Source organism: Coturnix japonica, chromosome 8, assembly GCF_001577835.2.
Source record: "Coturnix japonica isolate 7356 chromosome 8, Coturnix japonica 2.1, whole genome shotgun sequence".
Classification (NCBI taxonomy): domain Eukaryota; kingdom Metazoa; phylum Chordata; class Aves; order Galliformes; family Phasianidae; genus Coturnix; species Coturnix japonica.
In genome coordinates this window covers 12,016,995-12,036,453 of record NC_029523.1, presented here as the reverse complement: position 1 = coordinate 12,036,453, position 19,459 = coordinate 12,016,995, and the positions used below count along the sequence as shown (strand labels likewise).

Sequence of the window (19,459 nt, the reverse complement as noted above, 5' to 3'; positions counted from 1 at the left end):
AGAGGATGTGAACTTGAGTTATTTTCCTAAGAGTTTTCACAAATCAGAGTCTATGTCCTGGCAGAAACTCACACTCAGTGTAAACCCTTGCCTAAGGTCTTTTTTTGTGTGTTGTCACAGCTTAGCAATGAGATGTTTCCAGGTGGCAGCAGCTGTTCCAAGTCTTTAAGGAGATGGCAAGCAAGTGATGCACATAGGGCATATGAAGAGGTGCTTGAATGAACTCACTGAGTTGATGCTGAAACTGATGGTTTGTGGTTGCTGGGTAATTGCAGAAATGATAACTTGTGAGCTAGGAACAGTATATGGGACAGAGTTCTCACAGGTTATTTATTGTTGTTATTGATACACAGCTGTTGATGTCAAGAAAAAATATGAAAAACTGTCACTTTTCAAGATATGTTCAATATGGATGGAAAAGAAAAACTGAAGTTTGTTTTGTCTTTGAAATATGCTTTGCTCTGAAAAAAGCAACCGTAAATTCTTTTTTTTTAATCTCAAAGGAAGTATCTTGAGCTTTGTGTAGCTTTGTTCTCAACTAGTATGTTGTGTTGACACAAGGAGTGTGAGGTTTATTATAGGCTGTTACTGATTTACAGAGATGAAAATTAGGGTGAACAAGAAACATGTAGAATCATATATTTAAATTTGATTATACAGCTGCTTAATTTGTTCCTATTTTTATAATAGGGGGAAAAAAAGACATAGTATTTGCCTAATTACTGGGCACTGGGCTGACTTGTGTAATTGAATTCTCAGATGCTGCTTTTGATCAGCATTATTGCTGAAAAGTGGTGAGGTGAAATTCTATTTTATTTACTACCAGGTTATCACATAGCAAACACTTGTGAGGGTTTACCCTTTTGGTTCTGCCCGAAGCATCTGTCACTTGCTAAGTTGTAGGAGTTCCATGTTTTTTAACATTCGGTTACAATGGTAACAGGGTTATTGGTGAATAAGATTTCTGAATTCAGTCAACTTTTAAAATTGCTGCTTTAAGTAAATAGTGTTAGTTGTTCTTGAACTAGCAAAGTGTTTCTCTTTAAAATTGAAATCTTCCTAATTGAACTGAGCAAATGTATTTTTCATGGGTTTTGTTAGTTCCTTTTGCACACCATTAAGTGGTGTTTTCTAAGTAAGGTATCAGTAGGTGCATCTGTCTGGTCAAACTGAAAATTAACTCCTGCATTTCTGTATGTAGAATCTTGGGGTGTGATTTAAAATGTGTGTAAGCTCAAACATGAATTTGGTGACATGAATGAAGATGTGTGTCCTTACGTGTTTGTTTCTTCAATTGAAGCTGAGAAATTAGGTAGATGATTATTTAAATATGGATGTGGCAGGTTTTTTCTTCATGATTCCAAGCTTTGGAAACTCCAATTCTTATTTAGTCAAAAGCTTTTTCTTTTGACATGATGTTACTGAATCAAGTTCACTGTCATTCCTTTAACCCAGTCTGTATGTTGATATGCACTCACAGAAACCTATTTGAAATCACTGCCCTGCGTGTCCACATGAAATGCCTTTAAGTTCTTACTGCACCTTAAAATTGTTTTCTGAAGAAAGAATTGTAAGTTTGCTCACAGTCACTTGTAGGGTGATGTAGGCACTGTAGAAGTTTGATCTTAACAGATGTCACAGCTGTTACCTAGGCACAAATTGTGCCCTGTTGTTCCTGCTGCACCCATTCTTTATATTCTGTTATTTGACTTTAAAAAATTGAGTTTTGAGTCATTAGCATGTTTCTGTATAACAGTACAGATGTAGACATAATATGTATGTGCCTATAAATAATGTAAATGTATTAATTAGGTGTTTTTTGAAACTTCAGAATGCATGACTTAAAATGAGTACTGTAGGCCAGGCTGCTTTCTCAGTGGTGTTATCCTACGGCCAACTTATACTGAGAAGAGAATTTGATAAAATTACAGGGTCTACAAAATTGAATGTTGTGCTGAATGAAATCTCCTTCCAGATGCGAGTAATTCAGGAGGTGATAGAATTGTAGATTTTATTTCCTGAGTATTAAAGTGTTATCCCCCTGCACTTCCCTAAAGAAACACAGAGCAATTGATCCAGTAGATGTGGTTCAGTTCTGATGGTCTGCAATTATGTTTGCTTTTTTCTTTTGAACCTGACAGTACTGTTGCTCCAATGTGTTACTTGCATTTTCTTTTCTTCTTTGCTTAAAATGAAAGGAAAATTTGAAGGAAAATGAAGATTCTGCATTTATTTTGAATTAAATTATAAGATACCTGTAATGCTGCCTTGGCCCAATATACCTGTGAGTCTGTTCTTTGGCCTTTGGATTAGATATAAAAAGAGGCACTCAAAGACTGTTTTATCCATTTTCTGGAAGGACTTGTGCTCTGAGAGAACCAGCTTGTGGTGTTTCTTCAGAGACCTTCATCATCTCCAACGTGTCAACCAAAATTACTAGGTGGCATTAAAAATCCTACCTCAGTTGTTGAGTCTGGGTGTTGGTCTGCCAAGGGGAGCTCATCAGAGACTGCCTGCTGCTCATTTTTGGTCACTGCTGAACTTAGTGGGATTTATACTCATGAGCAAGGGACAAAGTTATTTATATTCTGTTGGTAGGTCTGTGTTTTGTCTCCTAACAATTATAGTAGAATTAAATAGGACAGCTTGGCAGAGTGGCAAGAACTAGTTGATGAAGTAAGCACTTGATTTCTTGTAGCTTTAAAACTCTTCTCTAATTTATCAACCAGTGCATAGATATGTGTATGTATTACTCAGTATGTTTTATATGTGCAGATACATACATACATACATACACACACATAAAAGTTGTGTGTTTGGGGGATCAGTACAGATCTGACTGGGAGTGGGGAGACGTTTGTAGTTTCTCACATACATACATACACACACATAAAAGTTGTGTGTTTGGGGGATCAGTACAGATCTGACTGGGAGTGGGGAGACGTTTGTAGTTTCTCCTGCTCCAAATATGCTTTGCAGGGACTCCCCTTAGTTTAAGCTGAAGAAACTGTGTCAGTCCAGTTGTTCTAGTGAGAATGTGTTTATGTGAGTCTGCTAGTCTGGGGCAGGAATGGTCTTTCAAAATAAAGCAGGTGATTTGTGCCCACCTGTGATCTGGTTCTCTTGTGGAAGAGTCTGAAAACAGGCAAACTAGATTTCTTTCCAGTGAATCTGAATTGTGGGAAGTGCACCTATTCTGTAAATACTGGTGGGTGTTTAGCTCAGGGAAATTGGCTAGAATTGGACTAGACTAAAACCTCCAGAAACTGGTAATGTGAGAGCTGAGCCCTTGGCACTGCTGTTTTGCTTTAGTGGTCTGCTTAAAGATGTAAACTACTCTAATTGCTGCTGTAGACATATGGGAAGGTTCCCATGGTTTGGAGAAACTGGTCGAGAGCCATACTTGGCTCTGTGTTTAGGTAAAGATAAGATCTTTCTAAATGTTGATGTTCACTGGTAAAAGAAACAAAAACAAACACAACCCATTTATGCTTCATTGTTCATGTCAACTCTGCTTTTTTCCTTTCGCTAGAAATTTTGCATTTGCTAGCCACTTTATTATTAACTTTATTTATTAACTTTTGTGGTTGTACTTTGTATTGTTTATTGGACCTTGGAGCCCTTCTCTTTTGCAGCTCTAGCTCTGCTTGTGATAGTGGATTTTATTTTATTTTTTGCTTTTTCAAGTGGCTTACTTTCTCTTTGTAACACCCCTGAAAATCTTCCTTGAAAAGACTTGCATGGTTGCTTAGCTACAGCTTTGTGTGCTTGGGATGCAGTTCACCTTCTGAATATTAATAAGGTGAATTTCAGGAGTTTGCCAGTCATTAATGAGCCTCGAGTAGCAATGCAGGAGTGTAAGGGAAAGTGAAACATGGGAAAGTTACTTAGCTAAGAAGATCATTAGATCGCTGGGCTGTGGTTTTGGTTTTTTTTTGATCTTTTGAGTTTTACAGTCAGAAATTGTCCCTTTATTCCTTACCAAGTAGGCAGTAGATTCTGATGATGGAGAAAAGAACAATCCTTGTTTTGACTCTAGTGAGAAAGTTGCTACACAATTTGTAGGTGCATTTTTTAAAGTGTTTATTCTTAGTGTACAAATGGATGTGCAGATTATGTGATGATCTTACTGTGGTTCTTTCTGAATGTACAGAAGGAAACAAGGGGTACAAGCTCTCCACTGACTCCCAGTCATATTTTGTTACGTACTTCATGTTTGAACATAGTCTCTCACTGCCTGTACCTCAAAGATAAGTGACTTCCAAATAACCTGATGGGAAATTGCACAAGGTTATTTTAGATGAAGACAAGAATAAAACTCATGTTTTAATGATGAAATGGCTTGTAGTTCATAGTGATGAAGTCACAGGCAGCCAGTGGCAATGGAATAGAAAGCATACATGCAAGATTTTGTTTCAGACAAAGTTCTGTAGCGTTGGAGATACTGTTTGCTTTTTGTCAGAGAATTGCGGAGGTTGGAAGAAACCTCTGGGGATCATCTAATCCAACCCTTCCGCTTGGCTGCTGCTGGAGGAAAGTATTTTGGTTTAGATTAGATTAGTAATGGATTTTTGACTACTAATTAGGATTTACTCTAAGATGGCAAAGGCCAGTTGACTCAATTATTACTGGTCAGACAGGTGGAAAAGTTATATTTAAAGGCCATTTAAAGTACAACTGGTACAGCAGCTCTAAAAGTTGACGTTTTGTACCCGATTCCTTCCTTGGCTGGATGTGTAAAATAGTTTAATTACACAATATTGTTCTTTTACACAAAGCTGAAGTTTGAATGAAGCATATTCCATGCCGATTGAAAAACCAGAACCAGTATTTGCATAACCCAGATTCATTGCACAGGAACACACTTTGAAAATGCCTCCTTGACTGACTCAAAGTGGACTTCCTGCATCTTGAACTTTTTTTTTTTAATGGAAGGTATGATTTTATTAGAGATGTATGGTAAGATTTGTCAACATTCTGTTGCTTCTGTTTATGGGTTTAAAGCAAGTAATTGGCATGCCTTGTTTTATGGGAAGTTAATTCTCACTTTAAAAGTATGTCATGGTTAATTTAAAGGAGAGGTATCCATAATGGGCAATCTATTCTGCACTTTGAACCTTATTAGCTAGATTTTAGTGATCTGGTTCTTATATTTGGAAAATATGGGAAATTTTGTGAGGGTGGACATGAAGGTTAATATGCTGGTTTATTTAATTAGAGTAGTAAATCTCTTTAAATACAGTTTGCTCCAGCAATTGAAATGCTTTGTGATGCTTTGTGAAATGCTTTATTACCTGTAAAATAACACCCCTAGGGAAAGGAAAACTGTCATAAAGTTATAATTAATATAAGTCTGATGTAGTTCTCGTTTAATAGAAAAATGACAATTGAAAGTTGCTAGAAGAATTAATTGTGTCTTGGATTTCCAGAATTTTAAGAGAATTGCTGTGAGAAAAGTATTTTACATCAGGACAGAATCCTGTGTGCTAGAAAGTGTGGTCTCTGATGGCTAAATGCAAAAGGTTGGCTCACAGAGAGATGAGAACTTGAAAAAAAGATGCTGCACGTTTTTCTCCTTCCCTCACATCCATCACAACTTTAAAACTGTATGGCTTAATTTCACATTCATCACATGACTTGGGGTGATGTGTGCAGCGGTGTGTTCTGTATGTACCTGTATTCTTTGTGCTCTAGGCTGGAGTAGATGTGGTTTGTCTGCTTAAGGTTTTGTGCTGTACGTTAAGCAGATAAGTTCCTGTTGGTGTTCTTGGCAATTATTGGGCTGTGATACAGTATAAAGAGCTGGGCCCATGGATCCTCTTTTTGAGATTTTCTTGCTTACCAAAAATCTAGTACTCACAAAAATGGTGGTAGGGCAAAATGTTACGTGCTTCTTTAAGAGGGAAGTTGCCTTGTGTTCTGGAAGTACACACATGGAAGATTGTGAGGTACTGTGGTTAAAACCACTGATCTGAATGTACACTCAAAGCTTAATTCAGTCACGGAGAAAACCTCCATGGGTTCATGGGTATCGGTGTTCAAGATGTATGTGATTAAATAGTGACCATGTATTTGCCTTTTTCTTATTTGTTAGCTTATTTTACACATACATATGAAAAACCTGTTAAATGAACAATACGTTATCTAGTCTCTGTGGATTAGAGGTTTTAAAATGCTTATATAGTCAAAGTGGTTGAAATCTAGTGTTTCTAGTGTCTTAAGTCTTGTGTTAGGCTAAGGGGACCCTTAGAGTCAAAAATGGTGTGACTGGAAAGGAATTATTTGTTCATGCACCTTGCTCTGCGTTCATCTTGTCAAAACACCCTCTAAAATAACATCTTTTGTTCTTCTTCCTTACTAGAAATCTGGTCAAGAAGTACTGTCCTAAACGTTCATCCAAAGATGAGGAACCCAGGTAAAAATGTGCGCCTAAAGTTCTGTGTATAAGAAATAAGGACTGCAGTGTACTTTGTCCATTTTTATTTCTTCTAAGATAAAATATTTAAATGTGCGAGACAACAAAAGCTTCTTAGTTCTGATGTAATAACTAACCATGGCACATCACGTTTGTGTCTGTAGTACTTCAGAATAGTAGACATGGCAGGTTGTACTTGCTGTGTTCCAAATTAATCTTTATCTCGCTGAAAGTCTGAAAGCAGGAGTTTGTTCCAGGGTTTTTGTTGTTTGCTGGTTTGGACTTTTAATAGAAGAGCTGTGTTTTTTCTTAGCGTAATAGACGTCCCTGCAGCATAGTTAGGTGTTCAGATGTGAGTAAACGAAAACAGTAAACGAAAGTGTCTTGACCTTGTCAAGAAGGGCTTATGCCTCTTACACTTGCTGTATTTCCCTGACTTGAGAGACAGAATAAGTCTGAATGATAAATAATCATAAAGCTGTTTGGCGTAAACTGCTCCTCTACAGTTATGTGAAGAGAGAGGTGCTTGTTCTACGGTCCTTAGCCATTATCTTTTTTATTTAGAGAAGTGTAATACATTGTTTCCTTCAGAGATAAACATGAGTGAAAGAATGTGGGCTGTTTCACACTGTGACCAGAGTACATGCTGTGCCCAGAATGCCTGGAAATCCACACTAGGATTTCCTCTATCTCTTTTGACTCTGTTTAAAGATCCTAGGCTACAGGGAACAGGAAATCTGGTTCTAGGATGGTGTTTAAATTGCACAAAGCCAAGCCAATGGAGATGGAGGTATTCCACAGTTAAAGAGAGAAAGATGTATATTTTAATGTGGTGCCTGTTCTTTTTTCTTTCTTCCCTTCCACACACACTTTCTACCCTTTGCCCCTCCTCTTCCCCCCTTTTTAGTGCCAGCCATAGTGGCACCTTACTTCCAGCCAAGAGGTGGGCAGGCATACAGGCAGCTGTCTTCAGTGCTGATAGCAAGCTTGTTCTGTAGATCATCCATCGGGATGCATATGAGTGGTATGATTGGCATGTTCCACCCTCAAGACTACCAAGTACATCATCTCTGCAACAAGTTCAGCCTCCAGGCCTAGGGACGTATGTATCCGTTCCCAATCTCAGGCCTCTCAGTTGGCAGCTTAGGAGATACCACTATACTACAGGGCTTTCCAGGTAGTATTCTTCTTCTTTCTTTTGCATCCACAAAAATCTATTTCCTTATAAAATGTATTTGAAGAGACGTTGCAACAAATAGTACGTACCAGGCTCATTGTAGGCTTTCCCAACTTTTGTTTGTTGTAATTCAATCAGCATTAAAACAAGGTTTATTGTAAAATATATCTATGTTTCTTTTTAATTAGGAGCACAAACTATGTTAAAGGAAGTCTATATAAAGAAGCAAACTCAAAACCGTCTCACTTCTGGTATTTGTCTGTTTGTGTGTATGTGCTCTCTGTCAGGTTTACATCGTGTATTGCCTTTTTTAACATCCTTAATGAGCTGAATGACTATGCAGGACAACGCGAAGTAGTTGCGGAAGAAATGGGACACAGAGTCTATGGAGAATTAATGAGATACTCACATGATCTGAAAACTGAGAGAAAAATGGTAATTTCTCTATCTTGATTTTATAATAGGATACGAAATCAGACATGCTTCTGAATGTACTGATGTATTTGTTTACCCCAATTCCCGAACTTGGCAATAAGTAGGTTTTGTAATGCATTTATAGAATACGTTTAAAGCTGTTGTGGTAATTTTATGTACTGTTAACAGTTACTAAAACCTGAGGATTAAGATCTTGGGAGGTTGCTTACTGGTAGCTTTTTTGCCAGTATAATTTTCTTTTTATGTGATACTGTTCTTGCATGTAGTAATGTCTTCAAAAGAGTACAGGTAACATGCTAGAAGCATGTAACATAGCATGCCAACAGAGCACAAACTAGGTAATGGTGACAGTGCTGAATATATGTAAACCAAACTTATTTGTGGCAATTTTAGCATCTCCAGGAAGGACGAAAGGCTCAACAATATCTGGACATGTGCTGGAAGCAGATGGATAATGTGAGCTTGTGTTTTGTTTATTATTAATTAGGAAAAAAGCCTCTCTGTAAATGGAAATGTTAAAATCTCCCTTGCTTAGAACATAATGTTTAGCTATATCATTGAATGGCCAGATCAGATTTAGCAACACTCAAATTGCGTTCCAATGTGTTTGTAGTTCACTGCTAAAAAGAACATTAAAAATCTCTCGTAAACAGCCAGTGTGTACATAAAGCCTTGGTATTTAAAACGGACGCGTTAACCTCCGTTGCCTGACTTTGCTCTAACGCAGAAGAGTAGTACTCAAACTATCTGCTACCTCTTCCTCTTTACAGTTACTGATTTCCCAAGCTGAAACGGTTTTTCCACAACTTACTTTGAAAGCAGACAGAATTATTGAATGTCAGGTATACTAAATAATGTTAACGGTGTATTTACTTAAATAAAGGCACCCAGGGAATTTAAGGTCTTAAAGGGAAGCTTTGATATTTAAAATTCAGAGTTGCTGTACAAAATTAAGATGGGATGTAGCTGATGAAGCACTAAGTTTGTGGCTTTTGTAGAGTAAAAAGAAATTTGAGAGAGAATGCAGAGAGGCAGAGAAGGCGCAGCAAAGCTATGAAAGACTGGACAATGACACTAATGCGACAAAGGCTGATGTTGAAAAGGTAAGAGCAGTGCCATCTTTGTTTTTTGCTTTCTCTTTATTATCTTTGTGTATTTATCATACTGGAACAACATCCTTCATATAAAGTTATGTATAAAATATGCTTGCTTATTGTGTGCAAAATCAAAGGGTAAAATGTAAATGTACGTGGAGTATGCTCCATCATTCTTGAGATGATGCTGAATCAGTTTTCTTCCTTCAGTAGGCAAACTCACTGGTATTTGGTATTGTATAGTATGTATGTAGTCTAGTTCATTCTCTTATGTTTTTTCTATATGTATTTAAGCAGTGTGGCTAAGGGAGCTTAAATAACTGCTACTTACTCTCTGTGTAACAAATCAGGTCTCTAGGCTGTCTGTATAAATTAAGGCTCACATTCTTTTTATTGTAAAGATATGTGTGTTGACGATTGTTTTGATCGCTATTTTACATAATGGTAAAATGAATTATAATACTGCCATGTATCACTGAAAAGCTCAAGACGTGTTTGAACCAACCACACTTTCTTACTAGGCTAAGCAGCAGTTAAACCTGCGTACACACATGGCTGATGAAAACAAAAATGAATATGCTGCACAACTACAGAATTTTAATGGCGAGCAACACAAACACTACTACATTGTCATTCCTCAGATTTACAAGGTAAAATAATTAATGAAGTATGTATGACTGGTGGTTTTTAAAGGAGAAAGTAGAATTTAAAATGTCCAACTTCTCTTTTTTAGTACAATAGTAGATAATTTTATGAAGAAATTGACATAATATCATACAGTTGACATTTATTAAAAGAGTTTCTGTTTTCAGTAATTATGCTTAGAGTTGCACTGGAAATACTTTGTTCTTTTTTTCTGTGAAGGTTTTATAAGATTTGAAATACTAATGGAACAGAACATTTAAGATAAAATTTTGAACGTCTGTATGAGAGCAAATGTGAAAGCAATCATTCATGCAAAGTTTGATCACTAGTTCTGTATTTTTTCACGCATTGACTCAAAGAGATGTAGGGAAGCACATAACTAACAGTGACAGCGTGGTTTAATGTGTCTCATGTAGCAGGTTTGTACTGGGTAGATCTGGAGGCAGAAGTGCTCCCCCACACTCCCAACCAAGTGGTCATTGCTTCAGCAGTGTTACAGGCAATGCACAGAACTCCCTAAAATATCACAGATGTGTGGAGTACATGGAGTGTGGAAGTGGAAGGAAAGTAAAAATGTTGACTTCAAATGAAGGTGTATCAGTTTCAGAATGTTTGATGGCTGATTGAGGAATTTTATAATATTTTAACTGGTAAGCAGTACTATAGAAGATCTGGCATTAACACCGATGGAATAATTGCAACCAAGTCCCAGGAGGAACAGTGTTGTCCCATTTTGCTAGTGTTGGAATGGCTTCTGTCTTATAAAAGTCTCCAGCATAAGCAGAAAGTTGGCTCCTACTTTCTCCTGGGATGATGTTTTCTCAATTATTTCCTTGCAAGTGTTTACTAAGTTTGCACGGAGCACCTGGGGTGTTTAGCAGGTCTAAGGTTGTTGCTTTGTTTCACTGATGAAATTAGACACTACTTGAGATATCTGCCTTTGTTAGAATAGATACAGGAAAGATCCATCTTCTTAACCCATTCTTAATGACATGTTTATGTATTTACTGCCTATTGTTTCCTTCTCTTTATTTGCCATGTTAATTTAGGTGAAAGGTTATGGGCTGTTATCTTACTAGTATTTCTCTTTAATTTGTGATTTTCTGTTGTGTTCTAGTAGACTTTATTTTACAGATCTTCTATAATGGTAATCTTTTTTTCTTTATTTTCTTGCACACTTGTGAAGGAAATGGTTTGTATTTGAAAGAGAAAATTTAAATGTGTATGATTTTAATATTTTGAACCTTTCATATTTTTTGTTAACTGTAGGTATTTATTAGAGAGGATAAAAGTAAATGCAGAGCTACAGAAGATGAGATTTCTACTAGCAGAGAGGTTGTTTGGAAGGGGAACAGTGAGGAGATACAGAAAACAGTAGAATTTCATCACTACAGTTCCCACTTTTGCCTGAACATTTTGTAACCAAGCAGGAGGCTGTAGGCACTTTGCACAGGCTTTAAAAATAAGCAATAAAAAGTTCAGTCCTCCTGACACTGATTTATAAATTAAAAAATACAAACTCTTTGATTTCTGTTATGGGCATCTCAAATCCATGTCTGACAGGACTCCCTTTTTTAACATTTGAATTAGGCTCTGTTTTGTTTGGTAACTGAAAATACGGGGAAGGCACAGAAATTCCATACTGCGCTGTGGTGACCACAGTAACTGCAGACATCAGGATCATAAGTGTTTGTTTATCTTTCCTTCTGCCTGCAGCAACTTCAAGAAATGGATGAAAGGAGGACTATCAAACTTAGCGAGTGTTACAAAGGCTTTGCTGACTCTGAGCGCAAGGTTATTCCAATCATCTCTAAATGTTTAGAAGGGATGATCCTTGCAGCAAAATCAGTTGATGAACATAGGGTAAGTAGAACTGAGCTACTTAGGAAATGCATGTTAGAAACTGAATTGATATGTGGAGAGTGGGAGAGAAAAGGACTTAATCCTGTGTATTTATATATGTTTTCAATTACTTGCCATAAAAGTGTTAGTCTAAATGATTGCTTCCTGTATTACTGGTATTTGTTCTCTCTCTTCGTATTTTATTGTTTGTTCTGAAGATGTTTAACATCATATATGATTTTGGACGTGTTGTTTTGCATATCCTGAAACATTCTCTGGTACGTGACATTAAATTGGATGAAGTCTAAAAAGATGGAGTCTAATTTGGGTATAAACCATTGCTCTGCCTTAAATCAATGAGAACCTGGGAACTGTTTGCTGGGTTTTGCTGAGGGGGAAAAAAAAAGGAGCATACTTTATCTTCAGTCCAAAAGCCTGTGTTTTATGTCCTGTGTGTTTGCCACCTCCACATCTTTGCACTTGAAGGGAAAATTTATGTTGTTGTGTTTCTCTCTTCTGCTCTCTCAATGACTGCTTGATTTTCTTTTTAAACTCACTCATGTCCTGTTCAGGACTCCCAGCTGGTGATAGACTGCTTCAAATCTGGTTTTGAACCTCCTGGAGATTTTCCATTCGAAGACTACAGTCAGAATATTTACAGAACTATCTCTGATGGAACCATCAGTACACCAAAGCAGGAAGGAATGAGAATTGATTCAAAAACTACAGTGGGCAAAGCGAAAGGAAAGCTGTGGCTATTTGGAAAAAAACCAAAGGTAACAATTCTGAAATTACTGTTTGGAGAATTAAAATGTAAAGATTTAGAGTCCATTGGGAATAGCAATGGTTTGTTTTAATTCCCCTTGTCCTCCACTGTGTTTTGATCACGTACAGTTTGAGTAAGGTTGGGTGCTTTTATAATATTAAAAATGAGGTTTTTGTGTAAGGAAGTTTTCCTGTTCTCCTAGTGATCTGTGTCCAGTCATGGGTTTTACTTGTTATTTGACGTTCTACATAGGTTGAAATACAGTAAACAAAAGTAGCTTCCAACTTCTCTAATTTTTCTGAGTTGCTGTAAAGACTTTCTGTGATTTCCTAGAAAAAATGCTGATTTTGAATGTAAAAATAAGCAAAAGAAATCAAGGGGGTGTGTTTTGTGCTTTGGAATCAGGCAGGCTTCAGATCACTAATACTACAAAAAGCAACCTCCCTTAAAATGTCACGTTTTATCTCTGTTTATCAGCAGGAATAGTGCATTTCTTTAATTTAATGCACTAGTTTTGAAAACATTAAAACAGAGTAATTAGCTGATCAAACATACTCCATGCAGGTGAATATCTCAGAGCAAATGTAACTATGGAAAAGATAAAAATATGCCCATGCTTAAGAAAAGATTGAAAGCAGGTACATAGTTGAATTTTATGCTAGGATTTTAGCTAGTATTAGAGCCTGTGAGTGAGTCTTTTTAATGATTCCCTTGGAGTTCAGTGAGATTATTTTAATGCTCCAAATTGGTTTCTGCCACACTAGAAAGCGATTTGTACAACTTGTGAGGGCTGGGACTTATTTTCCAGTTGACAGTATTCCAAGCAAGCAGATCTTTGCAGAAAAGGTTCAGCTGACTCTTTTTCTCTTCCTCAATATGTTATGTGTAACTGCAGCTGTGTTAAAATGAAAACTGATTCTTTACCTTTCATGCAGTATAATTAATGACTGATAGTAGTTTATCATTTCAGCACGCTACCATCTTTATTGCGTTTGGCTGCAGTCATGACTACCAGTTTGGTAATAAGCCCTCTATCCAAGAATTTTGCATGTGTGCTCATGCACATACTTACTCCCTTCCACAGACAGTAAAACAGGGACCATCTAAAGGTGCTTCTGGTCTGGATGCTTCCTGTAGATATCAGATACTCTGTAGCATGATGACAGCTGAAGAAAGCTGCCAGGACTATTTCCCTACTCTTTCTTTTCCCCAGTTTGCTCACTTCATAGAGGTGACTACGAGTGCTACATCCCATTTCCTATCAGGAGTCACAGATATGTGTAAATTCCACATATTCTTCCTTAAGTACCTGGAATAAATGGAAGATTATGTTCAGTTTTTATTTTTGGGCAGGATGGGGAGGGATTATATCAGAATATATATTTTACATAAACAGTATGTTATTTTTAATATTTCCAATAAGAATATAAATGCGTAACATTATTAAAGTGTTTCAAAATATTAGCTAATAGAAAACCAAAGCAAAAGTACTAATTTACTGTATTTGAGGTATTTGTGGTGGCATTTGGGCCTTCATTTAGCTTGAACTGTGGCTGGTTTTGACTTCTTTGTGTATGTTTACCTATTTTTTGATGTTGTCAGACAGAAAAGCCTTTGGGAAAGGGAAATGAATTATGTAGCAATGAAAATGGAAAGATGGGAATAGGCAAAAGCAGTGAGAGCAGGGCAGGCAAACACAATGTCAAGAACTGTTGAAAAGGGGAGGAAGGAAGCAGGGCAGGTTCTAGCGATGGTGTTGGTTAGGGATGCTGTGCAGCCATTCTGCAAGTCCAGTTTGATTACAGAGGTCTCACAGACCTCTTTCTTGGTCATTCTCCAAGTACGTACATACTAGTTCTATTTCTAGCTTACCTGGTCAGGTGCATCAAACTGTAGGAAGAAAATGTGAGCACAGTTGCACAAATTTCCTGAATGACCATAAATAAAGTTGGACAAAGCAGAACTTCCTGCTCTAACAGAACAGAGAAACAGGTTTGGAATCTTTTTAACATCTTAGGAAAGTTGAGTCTTGAACTTTAAGTATTCCTCTGTCTCTGGAGATTAATTTGTGGCAGCAACCTTTTAAGAGCCGCACAGCGACAGCATAAACGTGTCTGTGAAACGATAAAGGTGTTTGTGATAGATGGAAATTTTGCTTTTATAAGACAGAATTTTCATTTTAAAATCACTTTGAACATTTGGCTTATTTGTTGCTTTCTTTATTTCCACATTAGCCACAGTCCCCACCCCTAACCCCTACTAGTTTATACACATCCAGTACTCCTAATGGGTCCCAGTATCCCATATTCTCCATTGAACCAGTGCATTATTGCATGAGTGACATAAAAACAGGGAAGCCCAGAATTCCTTCTTTCAGAAGCCTCAAAAGAGGGGTAAGTTGGATAAAAAGTTGAAATGCATGATGGGCTATGAACAGTGTGTTTGTGATGTGGCTTTTCTAATGCTCTTCACCCTCATTATAAGGCTTACTCTTTTCTAAGTAATACTGAGCTATAAGGTCACTTTTAGGATGCCGTGATGGTTGTTGGTTTGTGGTTTTTTTTCATACTATACAGACCTCGCCAACAGATTAAAACTAAAATAATACAAACACTTTTAATAACATTCCATACACTTGTGCCTAAAATAAAGGTGTTATAAAGAGGGTGCTCAGCATGTGTTTGATACCTTTTTTCATTGTTGTTCACATTCACAAATGTTTTCCTACCATCATATAACATATTTTTGCAGTACTGCATCACAAGGTATAAATGGTAACCATAAAAAAAAGCTCGCGGATCATCACTTTATTCTCTGACTTCTAATGTAGTAATGTAGTTACATTACATCTAATGAAGTAACTGTAGTTAATGTCCAGACAGAACTGAGAATGGAGAAGTTTTGTTTATGTTTTGTACCTCAGATGTTTGAGCACACAGTGTTTGCAGATTCTGCAGTCCTCATGTTCTGAAAAATTATCCTCTTAATGTCATGATTAACAAATTGTTTTTCTTTGGCCGAGATACCTTTGAGGTAAAGGTATTGAAAATTACAACCAGTGCTACTTTCTGAGATTTATCAGTTCATTTATCAATTATTAGTGACACATTCTGCAAATAGAATTTGTGTGGAAGATGACAGAAGAGAATTGTTAAGTGGTTTCTTAGCAACATTTACAGTACAAGTGATAAATGTATGGTTGCTTTCCTGTTAGTTCAGTGAAATAGAAGCTGCCCAGTTTGCGTGTTTTCAGATGCTTAGTGATCTTTATAATGAGATAATCGGATGTATCTGATTGTATTTAATTCATGATTTTCTCATATTTGAAAACAAAATCAGCTTGCTTGCTCATGTGCATTAAGAATGGCTGCTTGTAATGTGGAGATCAAAGTACAATGTAGTATTGCAGTAAAGTTAATGATTTAGAGGCTCCCTTGATATCATTCAGAAATGAGTTATACTTTAATGTACTTCCTTTAAATCACGTTGTGGCATCTTACATCAGGCCCCCAGATATTTTGTAGGTAGTGATGGAGGGAAGCTTTTCCTTTTATTTTCTGAATTGTCATAATCTGTTTTGGTTGTGAAGATTCCTTCCTTACCTACTCAGTGAGTAAATGAATTGAAGTTGCTGAAGTAGCAAAGATCTTGATTAACCGCCACCTTTTTGTTTGTCATTGGATACATCAAGTCCTCACAAATTGACGCCTTATAATCTTAGTAGTTCTAGAATTTGTTACTGAAGCAAAAGGTAATTTCCTAACAACTAAAAACAGCCCGTGGAAAACAAAAGTGTTTTAGTTCTGTACTCCTAATAATATATTGATTGTGTTGTAAAATGGAATGAACTTAACATAGAACAGTATTCTGTGAAGTTACTAGGGATCGCTGCTGTCATCCAGTGTGGATTGTCTCAATTATCCCACAGTATCAAATACTTTGAAATTTCTAAGCCTTCCAGATGAGCATTTTGTTTTATGTAGTTTGAAATACCTTGCAAACATTTTAAGACCTTGCGTTTTGAACATCTTTAAATGTGTACTGTAATTTTAATAGATGTTACGTCACTGTCCACTTATATCTTTGTAATACTTTCTGCTCAGCTCCTAATAGCTCCTAATACAAAGTGCTGTGTTTTCCATAGTTTTGTGCCCAGAAATCTATGTCCCAGTAGTACTGACAGGCAGAATTTTCAAGTGATACTTTAATTTGCTTTAAGATTTATCCATGAGTGAAGATCAGGTAATAAGCATATTGGTTATGCTGTTTTTTATGCCCCACGTGTCATTTGAAGCACTAGAGATCACAAAACGAAGTTGTTCTCTTTCCGTGCTTCGTGCATTAGGATTCTTCCTGCCATCTGCTGTGCAGAGGATGTAGTGTACAGCAGCTGAAGTTCTCAGTCTGTACAAAATAAGCAGGCTAGGGGAAAAGTCCGAGGTATAGGCACGCCTCCTTTTCATTAATACATTTATTCCATGCAGCTTATTATTTCCAAAATCTTAGCATTTCCATTTACTTACAAGGTCTTTCCTCAGTGCTGCTCGATCCATAAATGGTTGTGTTGTGAACAGTGATACATAAACCTTGTTCTGTATTTTCTTGGGAGGCTCTTTGTAGAGAAAGGAAGTAGTTTATTTTGCAGCCATTTTATACCTGTGGACTTTGTTGAGGTTTCTGCCATGGTATTCTTGGGAAGTATGTTCACATTTTCCTTATTGCTAGAAATTCTAATTGTCAACAGTTGTATCAAGGTATCTGTCTGTCTCCTAAGTTGCTGAGCCGTTCTCTGGAAAGGCTTGTAAAAGGTCATGGAAAGCATAGCGAATGTGAAAGCAAAGCCATGACACCTGGGATTCTGTTTATTTCCTTCTTCCAGATTGAATAAGTAAAACATTGTAGGATAGCAATGCTGACCCAAATGTTTGTTTACAAAAAGTAAAATCATTAACTTGAAAAAGGTCTTTGTTTAGTGTAGCTTTCTGTGATAGTAAGGTGAAAATTACCCTTGCGAAGGTGATAGGAGTGGATTGCTGTAAATAAATTCTTTGCATATGGCTGTTCAGTACTTCATCATCATCAAATTCTGCTGTTTTGTGCAGTGTTGGCTGTGTGCTGTTTCTTCTCCCACAATAAAAGCTTGTTAAGTGTATTATTTAAACACTCAAATCCAAAACTAAAGAAGTTGTTCTATAATTCTGTAAGTTAAACTGCCTATTCTCATCTACTGATCCTTTTCAATTGGTCGTGCTTAACACAAAAGTGCATTCCTGATTATTGTCTTTTGCTGTTCTCGTGCTCGTAGTAGAATGTATTTTTATAGTTAGAAATATTAATATTTAATACTTTAAAGATACATTTTTAGGCATTAATCATCTTTGTAACTGGTCGTTACATGTGAGTAATTTCCCGTTTCTTTCTGTTTTCAAATGAACTGTGCAGTGGTCGGTGAAGATGGTAAGCCCGTGTGCTGATCTGTCTGCTGTACTTCTGCTAAGATAGCATGAATTAATCTCCTGAAAGTGTTTCCATATCATAACTGCTTTAAGTCAGGCACTGGAATACATCTTCCGACTTTCCACTCTCATACACAGTCATGTTCTTAGTCATCCACATGCTTAATGTGAGATAATGAGACTTGTGATCTGTCTGCAATTTAGTCTGTGATTTTGGAACTGAAAGGTTGGCCAGTATTCATCAGGTGGTGATGGAAATACTCAGTGCTTTCTCTGTATCAGAAATCATTTTTAAAGCAGCATAAAATAAGTATACATAAAAATTACAAGACTTGTTTGAAAGAGGAATAGTGAATATTGCACAACTCATGCACTTGAATTTAACCTGACGTTTACAGTGGAGACGATCCTTTATGTTTAGGAGTATTAGAAAGCTTTTTTATTAAATGAAAAATGTCCCTTAATTAATACTGTAACTTTGAAGAGTAAGTCAGTAAAATTCACATGAATAACTGTGCTCCTCTGAATATTACTCACTGCTTTTAACTAATTGACCTGTAAGGAACAGTGATACAAAGTGCATGATTATCTGCTTTTCTGTAGTGTGTAGAAGCACCTGGAAGCCTTTTTGTTTTCTCAGAACGAAACTTTTGCTTTGTTTTTGAAACACCACACTTTGATTCTATTTTTTTTTTTCTTTAATGGAGCCATGTATTTCCATCTTAAAAAGCAGAGAGATCAGGATTTTGCAAGTGGAGAAGAACCAAGAAGTTGAGGGGCAAGAAGATCCCCCATCTTATGTGGGGGAATCTACGAACTTGGAACTGCAGCTGAACCTAAGGCTGCTTGTGTCAAAATCTTGACAATGACATTTGTCAGGCTGCTGCTTGTCAAAAGAAATGCTGTCCAGCTCATTTTACGTCTGTGAGGGTTTCTGTAATGGCAGGCAGGTTTTCTTGACCTAGAAATACTTGTAAGAAAGTACTGTAACTTTGTTATCAGTATGTGTACAGTATTCCTTCTTAAAAACCATTATAGGTGTCTCACACTCTAGGAGGAAAGCTGGCACATCAAATTCACATGATAGGTAAAAATCTCCCCCCATTCTTTATTACAGGCCAGTACTACCACACCATTTATACTTTTAGCATGAGCTTGCATTCAAACGTTTGCAAATTTGGGCTCATAACAATACTTGGCCTTAAGCTTAAGGGAAAAAAAAAAAAAAAGAAAAGAAAAGAAAAGAAAATCATTTGAAATTAGCAGGCTTTTTTCCCTCCCTTGAACTGTTCTTGTTTGTAATTAACAAAGTTCCTTGGAATATATGAGCAAGTTTTGTCTGATTGTATAAATTCTACGCATTGTGAACTGGTTTTACTTGAGGTAAAATGTGTCAGAACTTTAAGTCTAATTGAGATACTTTTAATACGCTTTCTAGCAAGATTGATGAACTTCTGAAAGAAAACTCTATTAATATTTGGAACAAAGGTCCAAATGACAGTGTTCTTCTTTTGACAGCATCCAAGTAGCCACTGAAAAACACAGCCCATGGAAGCATTCTATTATATACATGCTGTTAGTACTATATACACATCTTAGATTTTTTTCTTCTGACTGAAATAAACGTTC

At 36.7% G+C, this 19,459-nt stretch overlaps 1 protein-coding gene across 5 annotated transcripts in view; it reads left to right on the top strand.

The window, feature by feature from the left end:
- FNBP1L (formin binding protein 1 like) overlaps positions 1 to 19,459 on the top strand; it is a 52,941-nt gene that overhangs the window by 28,071 nt on the left and 5,411 nt on the right. For 4 of the 5 annotated variants that reach the window (XM_015869951.2, XM_015869954.2, XM_015869952.2 and 1 more), the window contains exons 3-11: positions 6,362 to 6,415; positions 7,880 to 8,027; positions 8,421 to 8,483; positions 9,026 to 9,130; positions 9,643 to 9,771; positions 11,483 to 11,629; positions 12,181 to 12,384; positions 14,609 to 14,767; positions 17,817 to 17,831. In XM_015869951.2, the coding sequence (XP_015725437.1) occupies positions 6,362 to 6,415; positions 7,880 to 8,027; positions 8,421 to 8,483; positions 9,026 to 9,130; positions 9,643 to 9,771; positions 11,483 to 11,629; positions 12,181 to 12,384; positions 14,609 to 14,767; positions 17,817 to 17,831 (1,024 nt within the window). The remainder of the gene's footprint in view (positions 1 to 6,361; positions 6,416 to 7,879; positions 8,028 to 8,420; positions 8,484 to 9,025; positions 9,131 to 9,642; positions 9,772 to 11,482; positions 11,630 to 12,180; positions 12,385 to 14,608; positions 14,768 to 17,816; positions 17,832 to 19,459) is intronic. The other variant, XM_015869953.2, reaches the window with a different exon arrangement.